The sequence below is a fragment of the Cydia strobilella genome, chromosome Z (assembly GCF_947568885.1).
Source record: "Cydia strobilella chromosome Z, ilCydStro3.1, whole genome shotgun sequence".
Taxonomy (NCBI): Eukaryota; Metazoa; Arthropoda; class Insecta; order Lepidoptera; family Tortricidae; genus Cydia; species Cydia strobilella.
In genome coordinates, this window is record NC_086068.1 from 846,694 (window position 1) to 861,821 (window position 15,128).

A 15,128-nucleotide genomic window follows, 5' to 3' on the forward strand; every position below is an offset into this window, starting at 1 on the left:
CCGTCCGTCTGTCCGTCTCTGTCTGTCACCAGGCTGTATCTCATGAACCGTGATAGCTAGACAGTTGAAATTTTCACAGATGATGTATTTCTGTTGCCGCTATAACAACAAATGCTAAAAACAGAATAATATAAATATTTAAATGGGGCTCCCATACAACAAACGTGATTTTTTTGCTGTTTTTTTCCGTAATGGTACGGAACCCTTCGTGCGCGAGTCCGACTCGCACTTGGCCGGTTTTTTTATGTTTTATCCCTTTTGTTACATAAGAAAAAAAGTACATTAAAAAGAAATTGCCTATAAAAGAAATCATTTGTTATTATTTTGTGAAATTAAACACACGTTTGTAGCTATATTTATTAGTTTGTTATACACAAAACATTCCGTACCTATATCTATTGATATTTATTCCTGTTAAATATAACGATATAAATCCCTACTTATATAAATCTATCAATACTATCATATATAATTAAATGACTAGTGTAAATCCTTGTATAGGTATATCTGTTTGACACTTACTTATAATATAAATAATATAACTATTTATTAAGATAACGAAAACTAGGTATAGTTACACAGATTTAGGGCCTGATTCACAATGTCCAAGTAAAGTCCTGAATAAGCTACTTGCCACTTCTCTCTCTCTCTGTGGTCGCTCCCTCATGACTGAGGATCGTGGTCATCAGTGGATGTGGATGCTCCACACCTGGTTCTTTTAATCTGCCTCCATCGGTGCCTGTCCATCGCGTCTCTGACGACCGAGCAAAAGCTGGTTGAGGATGGGGCCCCTTTTACTTGATCGCTCCATCTAGTTGGAGACCGTCCCCGGCCTCGTTTGCCCTCCGTGTTTCCAACGATGATCAGCTTTTCAAGGCTTTCATCTCCCCTCCTCATTACTTGCCACTTATCTGACGAATAAAGTCATCGTTGGCGTTTCACAATCTCCAAATAAGCTTAACTGGTAGATAAAATGCTTTTTTTGTAGGAAATTTTAATTAATTTAGGTTAATTAACTAACCAATACTTTATTTGGACATTGTGAAACAGGCCCTTAGTATTTATTTGTTTTATGGGCATTTTCAGAACATGGATTTCCAATAAATGTACTAATTACATTAAATCATGTTAGGTTAGTTCAACTTGTCTCTTTCGCTCCTGTACCGTTAGGCGAGTCAGTGCATTAAATGGTTACATAGAGTAACTTATACTAGAGCGGTACTGTCATAGTAAATTTTGTAACCCCAGTAAATTCACTGCCATCTGTCGACACATTTTTAAACTAAAAACAAATATTTATAAAAATACGTTAAAATGTATTTAAATATGGATGTTTTTTTTTATTTGCATTAATTATTTTTATGATTTTGACCCATGTTCTTTCATTGATATGCGTTTAAATTATAAATAACAAACGAAACCGTCAACGCCCTCTATACGAGTGTAGGCCAAAACTAGTGGCGCCCTCTGATCGAGAATCAAATTTTCATGATTTTCGAGGCACGTTTTTTCCTTAGACTGTATCCATCTATTACGGAGTTATATCTATCTTTGATGGTTACAACGCGAGCGCACGTCTTTCATTTATCACAGTGGCAACGTCCGGGTTTTTTTTTAAGTACGAGTTCGACGATCGGAAATCTACCTGTTTTTGAAGTCGGCAATGACTGGAAGGTGTTTAAGGAAAGTTTTTAGACTCACTTGTTTTAGTCACTCGCGCGACATGTTTCGGAGAGCCTAGGTCTAGGTCTGGGTCTAGGTTAATATGTCTCACAACAGTTTAAATTTGAGTACTAATTAGAGAAGTAAAAAGAAGACACACTTTTTTCTTTTTTTGTCAGAAGATGAAATTATACACCGGATTTCAAATTTTGTATTCTAATAAAACAGAACATCACATGTTTTCGTAAAATGTATTATTTTTAAATAGTTCAATACCTAGTATTAAGATTGTAGCAGTGCCCTAACGGGGTATCATGTACCTACTTCAAAATGTTTTGTACCATCCTCTGTAATGAACATCATCGCAATAAAGATATATGAAATGCCCATATTATACATTTTGGAGTTATTAGATATTTTTCGTAACATACAATATACTTACGACATAACATTAGAATTAAACTAAAACAAGTATTTAGCCATTTTTTGAATTATGACAAAATTTTGGTATCTCTGAATAAGCTCTTACAATTTTACATTTTAAATAAGTAATAGATAACTTGTGCCTATACTTAATACGTGACAAAAACGAACTTCTCTTAAATAAAATAACATTTTTTATATTTTATAAAACTGGTCGTAAATATAATTAAATCACTAAAAACATTAATATTTTCCCCTCACTAGCTCGGAAAGCCGTCTTTTATCATTTAAAACAAGCGGGGAAAAACGCATTTTATCCACTAGTGGGGAAAGTAACTTGACCTTGGATGGACCGTGTTTAAGTAGCTTTTGACAGATAACAAAACGTAAAACGCTCATAATAATGGTTCGTTTGATATTAATTATCATTAAATAAATGGTTTGAGAATTTAATAAAAAATACCAAAATTGGATTTATTTAATGATTTTAAGTCATAAACCATAAATTCCATAAGAAACATTTGTTTTTTTAAATCATGTTGAATGTAATTTTGAACGCACAAGTTGAGTCGATGCAATTTCAAAACGCATCGTCAGAAATGTCAACATTGTCAACAAAATTTTTCTCACCGGCTCCGACACGTAAAAATGCACAACTTCCAGAGTTTTCTGTTATAATATCGTATTATCGTAAAAAAATTAGTGATTCCAGTGATAAAGATGATATAACGCCTATGGATGTTGCACTTTCCTCGCTATAGTGAGGGGAAAAGTTTTGTGTTACACACGGGTGCAAATGTATTTTACTTCTCGTGCGTTGAAACACTCGCTACGCTCAGGATTCTATTTTAGAACCACTCGCTTCGCTCGTGGTTCAACTATAGAATCCTTTCGCTTGCTCGTGTATCAATTCCACACTCACGGGTAAAATACAACTTTGCACCCTTGTATAACAAATAACTATTATCGTATTCTAGATTAACATCGTCTTAGTTTTACCATAGAGTAACTTATACTAGAGCGGTACTGTCATAGTAAATTTTGTAACCCCAGTAAATTCACTGCCATCTGTCGACACACTTTAAAACTAAAAACAAATATTTATAAAAATACGTTAAAATGTATTTAAATATGGATAAATGATTTTTTTTATTTGCATTAATTATTTTTATGATTTTGACCCATGTTCTTTCACTGATATGCGTTTAAATTATAAATAACAAACGAAACCGTCAACGCCCTCTATACGAGTGTAGGCCAAAACTAGTGGCGCCCTCTGATTGAAAATCAAATTTTCGTGATTTTCGAGGCACGTTTTTTCCTTAGACTGTATCCATCTATTACGGAGTTATATCTATCTTTGGTTTTACATAAGTTCCTAAACATTAAGCAATCTAAGGTTCTCATAAAATGTGACGTTTTCATCCAAAAGGTACCACATTGTCGTTTGATAAGTTTGATTTCTAATTGAAGCTATATGGAAATAGCGCCTTACTGACAAGCGACAATAAGTACCCTTTTGGTTGAAAATGGCACAAATAAATATACATTAAACTAAATTAATTAAGTACCTACAGGGTAATTATAAATATTATAATCGATCCGGTTTTTTATTTAACAGCCCAATGTTTAGTCCTTTCACCCAAATGTCCAAGAGACGTGTAAGGGGAGTAGCGACTCCATGTACCTGAGCGCCATGTAGGAGTTATTTCGAATTTATTCCGTTAATACAAACTCCCGTCGATAGATGGCGTTGTGTGTTAAGCGCTCTCAGTGACATGGCGTTTTAAATTGTTTAGTTTTTGTTAAAAGAGGGAACTGTCCGCAGTTTCTTGCGGATGCGTGGGGAACTCCAGCGCGGGACCACGCGGGTGTCGCCCGGGGACACGCCCTCGTCTACGTCGTCGGCTTCCGTTTTTATTTCCATTTTCTGAAAAGAAACATCGGTACATTATGTATAGTTTGTCAAAGGACTGTCTTATTTCAAACATAGACAGAGAGAATCATACTATCTTTGTCTAAAGCATATAGAGTAACTTATACTAGAGCGGTACTGTCATTAAAATTATAAATAACAAACAAAACAATCAACGCCCTCTATACGAGAGTAGGCCAAAACTAGTGGCGCCATCTGATCGAGAATTAAATTTTTCGGATTTTCGAGGCACGTTTTTTCCTTAGACTGGATCCATCTATTACGGAGTTATATCTATCTTTGGTCTTAAGCGAGGTTTAGACTAGCAATAACTTGCATGCAATTTTCGTTACATTGCGGTATATGATCAAACTTTTGAATGCACTTTACCTTAGTAGTCGGCAATGTAACGTAAATTGCATACACGTTCTTGCTAGTCTAAACCTCGCTTAACACTAGTACTAGCACTCAAAAGAAAGGGACGAGTATAATTTTCCTGGTTCTTACTGACTGACAAGTTGGTTTGACCAACTATACTTACTTATATACTCGTCGGTACTAAAATGATGAGACTGTCTTCATGGAATAATCGATGATGTTTCTCATTTTTTAAGAATTAATTTTTCGAATATTTGTGCAACTTGCAGTGCTATAATCCATACTAATATTATAAATGCCACAGTCTGTGTCTGTGTGTTACCTCTTCACGCTTAAACCGCTGAATCGATTTAGTTGAAATTGGTGGTATTTCCTATAAAAAGGGACCTTATTGTCGATGGCGCTTACGCCATTATAAACGATGCTCCGATATAAATACAATGCCGCGCGACGCTGTGCGGCGTAAGCGCCATCGACAATAAGGTCCCTTTTTATAGAAAATGCCCCATTTGGTATATAGATATTATTGAGTCCCGGGAAAGGACAGCATAGTTTTTATGTCGGAATTCATCCCTAAAGAGAGTGAAAAGGGGGATGAAATTGAGAGATTTAAATAATTGCCTGATAATTGATGTCAACCAATTAAGCTTATGCTTAAATTGAATGTTTGCTATTACACTTTATCCAGGCGCTAAACTTACAGCTGCTGTTACTGATTCCACGCAGACGAAGTCGCGGGCAAAAGCTAGTATGATATAAACTAGCTATCTAGCTAGCTTTTAACGAGTTTTGACACATCTCAAGGCAAAAATTCAAGGCAATAAATAATATCACACATACAGCGCGTGCATGAGTTTTAGAGGGCAGCACAGGGAGCCTAAGTGTCAATTTAAAGTTTAATGTTATATAGTCTCCATGGTTTAATGTATCTAACTTAGGTCACAAAGTAGCAGATAGATCATCCAATGTCAAATGGGAATGCATTTACTGCAGGAGGCAGTATCCTACTTATTGTTTTGAAGAATCAATATCAAATCATTGGAGAATTAAACATACGGAGATTGGACATATGGGGACTGGACATTCGAGGCCAGATATATAATGCAGAGGGGGCAAGTGCCCCGGGTGCCATCCAAGGGGGCGCCAAAATGGGCAAAAGGCAGCAGCAGGGAAACTTTTGTCAGTCGTCAGGGGGCGCAAATTTGGTGACTGCCCCGGGCGCCATATATCCTCTAGCTACGCCCCTGGTTAAGCAAGTCTTAAGATTAGTCTTACCTGTACCACAAGCCGTATCAGCGTGTGCTGTTGTTCTAGAAGTTGAGACATCTCCCGTAATCTTCTCTTCTGCTTGTCAAGTTCAGCGCTGATGTAGTCTTCACTGCTCTCTAGCACGAGATCGAGACTGGCTGGAATTTTAAAAACCCAGTATACAGTTAGGGGGGGTATTACGCTAAACTCTGCGTAGGGGGCGCCACTACCACAATCTGAGGGTCTATCGCGAAATAAGAAAAGCGAAATTTCGTTATCCTACATCTCTGTCACTTGCATATTCGAGCGATAAAGAGGCAGCTAGCGAAATTTCGGATTCGCGTTTCCCTGTAGGTCCTCTGTAAAGAAACCGGCTTGATGCATCAATGTCATATTTTATTATCTCTGAAAACTTGTCAAAAACCTGTTAAAGGTACAGTATGTATAAGTTACTCTATGGTTTACTAAAAATGGTAGTGCTGCACTCTGGTGGCAGAACATTGCAGTAATATCCCCTATATAGTGGGTAGTGACCCTGCCTGTGAAGCCAATGTTCCCGGGTTCGAATCCCGGTAAGGGCATATATTTGTGTGGTGAGCACAGATATTTGATCCTGAGTCATGGGTGTTTTCTATGTATTTGAGTATTTATATATTATATATATCGTTGTCTGAGTACCCGTAACCCAAGCCTCCTTGGGCTTACCGTGGGACTTAGTCAATATTTATTATAAGTCTGTTATATTATTTAAAAAATACATTTAGTAAATTTCAATTGTCTTCGCATTTTTTAAACGTAAAACCATATTGAACCCATCAAACCAGGGTATACAAATAACACATTAAATCAAAGCAAAAAAAAACATAGATACCGACCATAGACATAGTACATACAAGTATAGCTGGTCAAGCAAATCTTGTCAGTAGTAAAAGGCGGCAAATTTAAAAAATGTAGGCGCGAAGGGATATCGTGCCATAGAAAATTTGATATTTCGCGCCTTTTTCTACTGACAAGATTTGCTTGACCAACTATAGTTATAGACGCGCCACCGAGCGACCGGGGGTAAGAGCTCAGAATAATGACTAAAGCAAAGAAGCCGGGCAAAAATAAAAGCTTGGTAAAAGATATCGTATTCACAACACGTTATTACTTTTTGTCTATGAGTGAGTGAGACAACAATCCGCAAGTTCTTTCGTTTTTTTCAGTATTGTCATAAGATAAACTGAGGGAAATGTCAAATGGTCCTATGTGGTTCTATAATATAATCCAGCCAAATAAAATATATGTTCGTTATTTCACAGGTAGGTGTCAACTGTAACAACTTGACATAGTCGTATTATTTTAGTTGAAATATTTCGGGATGTTTCAGCGGTCATCTTGGTTTATTTTAATTATATTTTTGCTATTCCTGAAAGATTGTTGGAAAACGTGCTGAGTTTTTATTTGTAATGGTTTGAAGTTCCCTTTGTGATAATGTCTTGTGTGATCGAGGGCTGTAAATCGCATACAGGAAGAAAAGAAAATACGCACGAACCGATAACCTTTAATCGGTGAGTTTTGTTCAATTTTGAAGAAATTTATTTATAGGACCTGACCCTAAACATAGAAATTGATATGTTGTTTATGTAATTATTACTTGCATTCAAGTCTATATAGATTTTTGCATATATTTTCGAACTTTTCTGCTAAGTATGAAAGGTTATATTTTTGGCATAGTGATGTATCGACCTCAGATCAATAACCTATCGACATTTACAGCTTTCTTATAGTTTGGCCCAGGACTGTCTCATTTTCAATTGATGAGTACAGTCAAGGGCATAAATATATATACATTCCCAAAGACTCAAAAATATGTGTACGCTCAGACAATAAAATCGTGTTCACATATTTTTAAGCCATTTGTCTGGATCGATATTTTTGCCTTCGACTGTACCTATAGTTTTCTTTGTTCTTACTTACTGACAGATTGTGTTTGCCAGAATATAGTATAATACTAAAAACCGGTCAAGTGCGGGTCGGACGCGCGCACCAAGGGTTCCGTACTTTTTAGTATTTGTTGTTATAGCGGCAACAGAAATACATCATCTGTGAAAATTTCAACTGTCTGTTCATGAGATACAGCCTGGTGACAGACAGACGGACAGCGAAGTATTAGTAATAGGGTCCCGTTTTTACCCTTTGGGTACGGAACCCTAATAAAAAAGACATTAATGATCATTGATGAATGTTCCTTTTATTAATATTGTTGGTCACAAAACTGAACTTTTTATTTCAGATTTCCAAAGGACGAGGAATAGGGGATATTACTGCAATGTTCTGCCACCAGAGTGCAGCACTAGCTTTTTTAGTGCACCGTAGAGTAACTTATTCATACTGTACCTTTAACAGGTTTTTGACAAGTTTTCAGGGGACCTACCGGAAAACTCGAATCCGAAATTTCGTTATCTAGCTGCCTCTTTATCGCTCGAATACGCAAGAGTGACAGAGATGTTAGATAACGAAAGTTCGATTTTCTTGTTTCGCGATAGACCCTCAGATTGTGATAGTGGCGCCACCTACGCCGAGTTTCGCGTAATATTCCCTATTATTAAATTAAAAAAAAATATTACACGAACGTTTTTTTTTATTATATCCTATTTGGTACAGTCAGCTGCAGAGAAAAGGTACCCCACGTCCATACTAATTTACAGAACTTTGTATGTCTTTTCTATGCCTTTTCTCTGCAGCTGACTGTACATGAATAGAAACTATACTTAGTCTTTTAGCATTAGAAAAAACGGTAAACCATTTCCACGTGTCTTTTTATTGACAAGTTTTTTTATAAATATAACAATATTTTACTTATGAAAGCAAAAGTATGTAAATGATCGTATATTATATTTGTTGTGACTTATTTTCAAAGTGTTTCTCGATAAAACGACGACACGTTAAGATCGCTCGCCTTCTTTCTAATGATAAAAAAACGAGAGGTATAGTTAGACGGTTCTGAGTGGTAGACTGCAAATGAGATAAAAGCTATATTAGGTACATGCATTAATCCTCATATCAGGCGGCTCTTTGATTCCAAGGATTGCATAATTTTTATACTTTTTAATGATTTTTAGAATATGAAAATTATAAAAAGTGTAAAAGTTATGCAATTCTTGTATTCCACGCATTTCATTTCAACGAGCCGCCTGCTACAGATTTCTTGAAATTGCCGCGTTTTTTCAGGTTCAACTTTCATTAGCCAGACTAAATATTATCAATTTGCCAATTTCGTGATTATTATTTTACACGGCACATAAACTTATGCATAATTTATCGATATAAAAAGTCGACACAGTTACATCCCTAGCAAATTATCAAACTTATGACACCGTACGTAGATGAGAAATAACAAGCATATATGCATCTCTTTTCGGCACATTATCTAATTCGTAAGGAAGTAAAGTACGGGTATACATATTTGCGAAGCATTTTTGCCCGACTTCTATGCTTTAGTCATTATTCTGAGGGTAAGAGAAAGAATATTCATATAAAATTTGGTCAGCATAGGATTTTTTCTCTTTCACTCTTACAAACTTCGGTATTTCGCCATCGCCTCCTACGTATGATCCTACGCGTGATAAGGACAAAGCATGGCACTATTTTCTCTTTCCTCTTATAGGAATCGCAATAAGACTATATTTCTATCAAAGAGTGTCAGGCCCTTGATCCCGACGAACTGAGAAATGTTGAGCGGCCCGATTCGACTCGCGCCGTTAGTCGGTTAAAAAAAAGCTTGTTATAGTTTCAATGATTAAATACGAACCATCATCAGTGAAAGGATTGCAGAACCACTTCTTCATTATGAGGTCCAGAAAGCCCAGCTTGCAGTTCTTGTTGTTGGGGTACTCGATCAGCTCGTTCTTGTCCACCTTCTCCAGGAGGATGGTGGGCAGCTTCCGCTCCAGCTCCGTATGTAACACCACCTGGAAATTACAGCCAAGACCATTGTAATTAATTGTTTTTCAAAAAACGCAATTTTAACGAATCAATCGATTGCAAATTGCAATAATAACATATTTTATCAAATTACGCAATAATAACATAATTATGCTCAATGTAATTTGCGGTTTTGAACGCATCATAGAGGGTATAAGATATGTGTTTTAAGGATATAACCAAACGGAGACGCCGTGTCTGTAATTTATCTGTACAAAAAAGTCTGCCGATTTTTGCGGGAACGTCAAATGTATACGTAAAGTAAAAATAGCCATGTCATATAAACGTCATTCCATACATTATGTATGACCATTAGCCGCCTATTTTCGACAGAGGGGAACGCCTAATGGCTACTCCGTTTGGTTATATCGTCGCTATACTTACTCAACCTCATATCTGCAACAATCATTTGATGGAAATGTCGCTTTTCTTTCATTCGGAATACGGGTGTTTTTGTCATCAAATGAGTGTTGCAGATACGAGGTCAAGTATAGCGACGATATCCTCTAAGATAAACAAATTTAGATCAAAAACTGTGAAAACTACTCACCTGCATAGCCAACCTCTTCAACTGCGCGTTCCTCCTAACACTCTCAATGTCGCCAACCGCCAAACCGATCAGCAAATTCATCAGCAGAATCGGCATTAGTACCATAAAGGTCCCCAGAATCGCAAACGTGGGCATAGGGAATGGTAGGCCCCTATCCGTGTCTGATTCATAGTAGGGTTGCACGTAAGTCCCAACGAAGTCTATCTCGCCTAGCATCATTGCAAATGTCCTCATTAGAGACATCGGTATGCTGTTAAAAGACAAGTGGTGACCCTGAAAAGATTTACATGTGACAATTGAAATTCGCAATGCAGTCCGCTTGGCAGATGTAAAATGGATTTTTTACAAATTATAGATGGATTTTCATTAAAGCAAAGAGGATATAATAAGATAGAGCGGCACTGTCATAGTAAATTTTGTAACCGCTGTAAATTCACCGACATCTATCGACATATTTTAAAACTAAAAAGGAAGATTTATAAAAATACGTTAAAATGTATTTAAATACGGATAAATGATTTTTTTATTTGCATTAATTATTTTTATATGATTTTGACCCATGTTCTTTCACTGATTTGCGTCACGAGAGTAGGCTAAAACTAGTGGCGCCCTCTGATCGAGAATCAAATTTTCGTGACTTTCGAGGCACGTTTTTTCCTTAGACTGTATCCATCTATTACGGAGTTATATCTATCTTTGATTAAAGGTTAACACTTAAGTAGAATGTATAGTTGGTCAAACCAAATTGGCAGTAAATAAGAACCAAAAATACTATACTCATCCTTTTCTTTTGGGTGCTAGTACTAGTGTAAGACAAAGATAGTATGAGTCTCTCTCTCTTTATGTTTGAAATGAGACAGTCCTTTGACAAACTATAGCTAAGTAAAGAGTGTGGTGTAGTAGTAGTGACTTGACTGAGTACTAAACTAACACAGGGCGGAAACGCTATACATCAAAAATCACTTGCGTTTCTATGAACGGCACGTCTGTACACGCGTCATGCGTCATAGTGTAAGTTGCTTAAAAAGCGGCCGGCAAACGGCCGTCAATCTGGAGTCGCGGGGCGAGGGCATTCGAGACGGGGCGGGGCGGTACGTGGCCGTTCTGTATGATAATACTATTACTTATTCTGTGTAATTTGCTAAAAGCTTGTTGTGTCATAAATCTAGGTATTTGTATAGTTTGTAGGTAGTTAAAAGCTTTTTGAGTACGCCATGAAGCAGCTTCTAAGCAGTGACACAGTGACGTCACGATGCGTTGCCATCTGTGTTAGAGCATTTGCTCAGTAAAGTGGCGAAGCCAGACTGACCATCATTTGTGACTTTTGTATTGCTTTAAGGCGGTTCCCTGAGCCTGAAGGCGAAAAATCTCCTTACATGATCCTGTTTTTCTAAGAGGCGTTGATATTCGTAGACGTGTAAAAAATATATGTAGTTCTTGACTATATTATCTTTAATATCATAGCTTCTGATACACGAATTATGACACTTCACTCGATACAATTAATTACCAAAGTAACCTCTAACTCGAACTTTTATTCCAACTTTACTCGGTTATTTATTATGTGATACTATAAACAAAAAAAGAAGAAAAAAAGAAAAATCTTAACTTAAATAATAATTTCATAGCTTTCGAATTTCGATATTGTAGGGTAACGTTTTTAAAATAAATAAAAATCGACAAAATTCGATCAAAATTGACACTTGGCGCGCATGATCTTTCCCGTTCTTTCTTGTGAAATGTGACAGAGACAGCGGCAAACCGATGGAACGGCCTTAAGTTAAGACAATGAGTCCCATACAGACATTTGATCCTCAAAACAAACCTGATCGACTGATACCATTAATCAAATTGTCAACTGCCCCATTGCTGCTATCGAGAAATATCGATTAGCCAGTTGCATTTCATGATCACAATATTTTATATAACATAATAGCTAGCCATACACGCACGGATTTGCCCGTCGGATCTGCCTGAACGATGTCTGGCGGACACATCCGTCAATGTGTGGAGAGATTTGTCCGCCGGATGCCCGTCCGCTGCCCATCTGTGTCTATTTCTCGCCACACATTGACGGATGTGTCCGCCAGACACATCTTTCAGGCAGATCCGACGGGCAAATCCGTGCGTGTATGGCTAGCTAATATATTATTTACTGTTAGCTCAAGCTTATCATGACGTCATGATCGCAAGCAAGCAAGGAATATTACACAAGCGAGTCTGTAGATTTGACGCCAAAATCGCGTATAGGTACGAGTCCTTGGCGTAAAGAGCACACTTTGTCCAGTAATGTGTACAATAACTTATAAAGTATTGTTTATACGAATGTTTGTTTTGTGTATAATTAAACATATTTGAACATTTCTACAGCCAAGCTTAAACAGCTTAGATACGAGAAAAGCCGTTATGCGACCATTGCTGATCTGGCTTTCCAAGGACAAGAATAATATTATGTAATGATGTACGTCTAAACTTAACCTGCACTGACTACGGTGACAAAGTGTGCCCATGTCATTATAAACGTCACAAAATAATTAACATAATACCATTTTACTAAGAGAATTACTGTTTCTGACAAGAAACTGGAATTATATTAAGTATTGTGACCATATCCAAATTACCGACGAAAATAAACTTATTAAAAATAAGTATAATACCAGAAAAAGAATTTCCATAAAATTAAATTTTAATTAAATTAATACAGTAGGTATTTTGATATTTTTTACGTGTAATTAAAAATATGCAAACAATAAATATTGTTCAATCCAATTTCAAAACTTGGACTTGTTCAGAATAATAAATTTATCTCCAATTTCAAGGGTCATTCTCAAAAAATATGTCTACGGCTTAATTTCCGTGACCCATACAATTTATGTATGAAAGAAACATGAATGAAACAAACAATGAAACAATAGAATGAGTGAAACATGTCGAACGTTTTTCGACTTAAAATACGTTAGTAACCCGTTTTAATTATATTTAATACTACTTTGCCCGCGACTTCGTCTGCGTGGACTTAGTAACCGCAGCTAGAGTAAGAATAGCGCCTGGAAAAATTCTCATAGCAATCTAAATTTGAGCATATTATGCAAACAAATTAGCAGGCACTTCGTTAATTATCTCAATTCCACCCCGCTTTTTACTTTCTTAAGGGATGATTTTCGAGATAAAAACTATCCTATGTCCTTCTCAGGGACTCATCCTATCTCTATACCAAATTTTATCTAAATCGGTTCAGCGGTTTAAGCGTGAAGAAGGAACACACAGACAGAAAGACAGACAGACAGACTTTCGCATTTATAATATTAGTATGGATGAATAGTATGGATGTATGAGTCGTGGCAATAAGACGCAACCGCAGACTCAGAGAATGACTCTCAAATAGGTAAACAAATCTTACTTTAGACAGCAGGATAAAGAAGGCGAGTCCAAAGGCGATGAACAGTATGGAGAAGACCATGAGAACTTTCAGCAGCGTCTGCAGGATCTCCAGGAACATGACCACGTAGATTCCGACCGTGTCGAACCGCTGCAGCAGGAGTAGCAGCTCGAACCAGGACAGGAACACGGTGATCGAGGCGGCCGAGAACTAGAAATTAATATAGAATATAATAGCATAGAATAGTTTTTATTCGTAAACACACAGACAATAGACATCATCATCATCATCATCATCATGTCAGCCGATAGACGTCCACTGCTGGACATAGGCCTCCCCCAAGGCTCGCCACTCCGACCGATCCTGTGCCGCTCGCATCCACCGAATTCCCGCGACCTTCACCAGGCCGTCGCTCCACCTCGTTGAAGGCCTACCGGCAGTTCGTCTTCCGGTACGCGGACGCCACTTAAGAACCTTCCGGCCCCACCGGCCGTCAGTTCTGCGAGCAATGTGCCCCGCCCACTGCCACTTAAGGTTTGCAATTCTGCGAGATATGTCGATGACCCTAGTTCTACTGCGGATATCATCATTTCTGATTCTATCACGCAGAGAAACAATATATGCGTGACAATAGACATACATTATAAGAATATAGTGAAAATAAAGTGTCACGAAATGGCCCCATCTCAGCATGCTGCTGGCGACTTCCAGCGCTGATCTTCCGATGAGACCATCAAGTGAGAATCACGGAAGGTAACAGACAAAAAGAAAGCAATATAAAGGAAAGAAACACAAAATATGGCGGAAAATAAATTACACAGTTTACACAAACTAATACAAAAAAGAGATACAATACGACGACATAAGAACGTAACATTAAGTAGAATTTAAGAACGTAACATTAAGGTCCGGTCGGACCATATCGTGGCGCGACATTAGGCGCCATATAGGTACCCATATAACCATTCCGGTCGCAGAAATCACCAAAGTAGTAACTAAATGTCAGATATGTCGTTGCGGTGTCGTAACAACTACTACGCTGCGACTGTGTTCAGTTTTGGTTACTTAGTGTGGTAACAGTGTGTACACAATGCGACCTGAATTGTTTCAGTAACTAAGTGCGGTCGCCGTCTGTACACTTTTCGGTCACAAAGTGTCAAAACATTTTTTTCATCACACTCGCTCAGTAAATGTGGTATTGCACGCAGGCTTAGCGGGAACTATAGAAAAAGCTTTTTCCCCTCACTAGCTCGGAAAGTTGTCTTTTATCCTTCAAAACAAGCGGGGAAAAACGCGTTTTATCCACTAGTGGGGAAAGTAATTTGACCTTGGATGGAGCGTGTTTAAGTAGCTTGACAGATAACAAAACGTAAAACGCTCATGATAATGGTTCGTTCGATATTAGTTATCATTAAATAAATGGTTTGAGAATCTAATAAAAATTACCAAATTTAGCTTTATTTAATGATTTTAAGTCATAAACCTTAAAATTCCATAAGAAACGTTTGTTTTTTATAATGATGTTAAATATAATTCTGAACGCACAAGTTGAGTCGATGCAATTTCAAAACGCATCGTTGACATTTCATACGTCAGAAATGTCAACA

At 37.3% G+C, this 15,128-nt stretch overlaps 1 protein-coding gene across 1 annotated transcript in view; it reads right to left on the minus strand.

Moving 5' to 3' along the window:
- Nucleotides 1-2,416: 2,416 nt before the first annotated feature.
- LOC134754579 (transient receptor potential cation channel subfamily A member 1) overlaps nucleotides 2,417-15,128 on the minus strand; it is a 71,992-nt gene continuing 59,280 nt past the window's right edge. Inside the window, exons 18-22 of the mRNA XM_063690896.1 lie at nucleotides 13,543-13,731; nucleotides 10,143-10,415; nucleotides 9,420-9,579; nucleotides 5,654-5,784; nucleotides 2,417-4,015 (exon numbers count right to left, since the gene is read on the minus strand). Coding sequence (XP_063546966.1) covers nucleotides 3,881-4,015; nucleotides 5,654-5,784; nucleotides 9,420-9,579; nucleotides 10,143-10,415; nucleotides 13,543-13,731 — 888 coding nt within the window. The 3' untranslated portion in view covers nucleotides 2,417-3,880. The remainder of the gene's footprint in view (nucleotides 4,016-5,653; nucleotides 5,785-9,419; nucleotides 9,580-10,142; nucleotides 10,416-13,542; nucleotides 13,732-15,128) is intronic.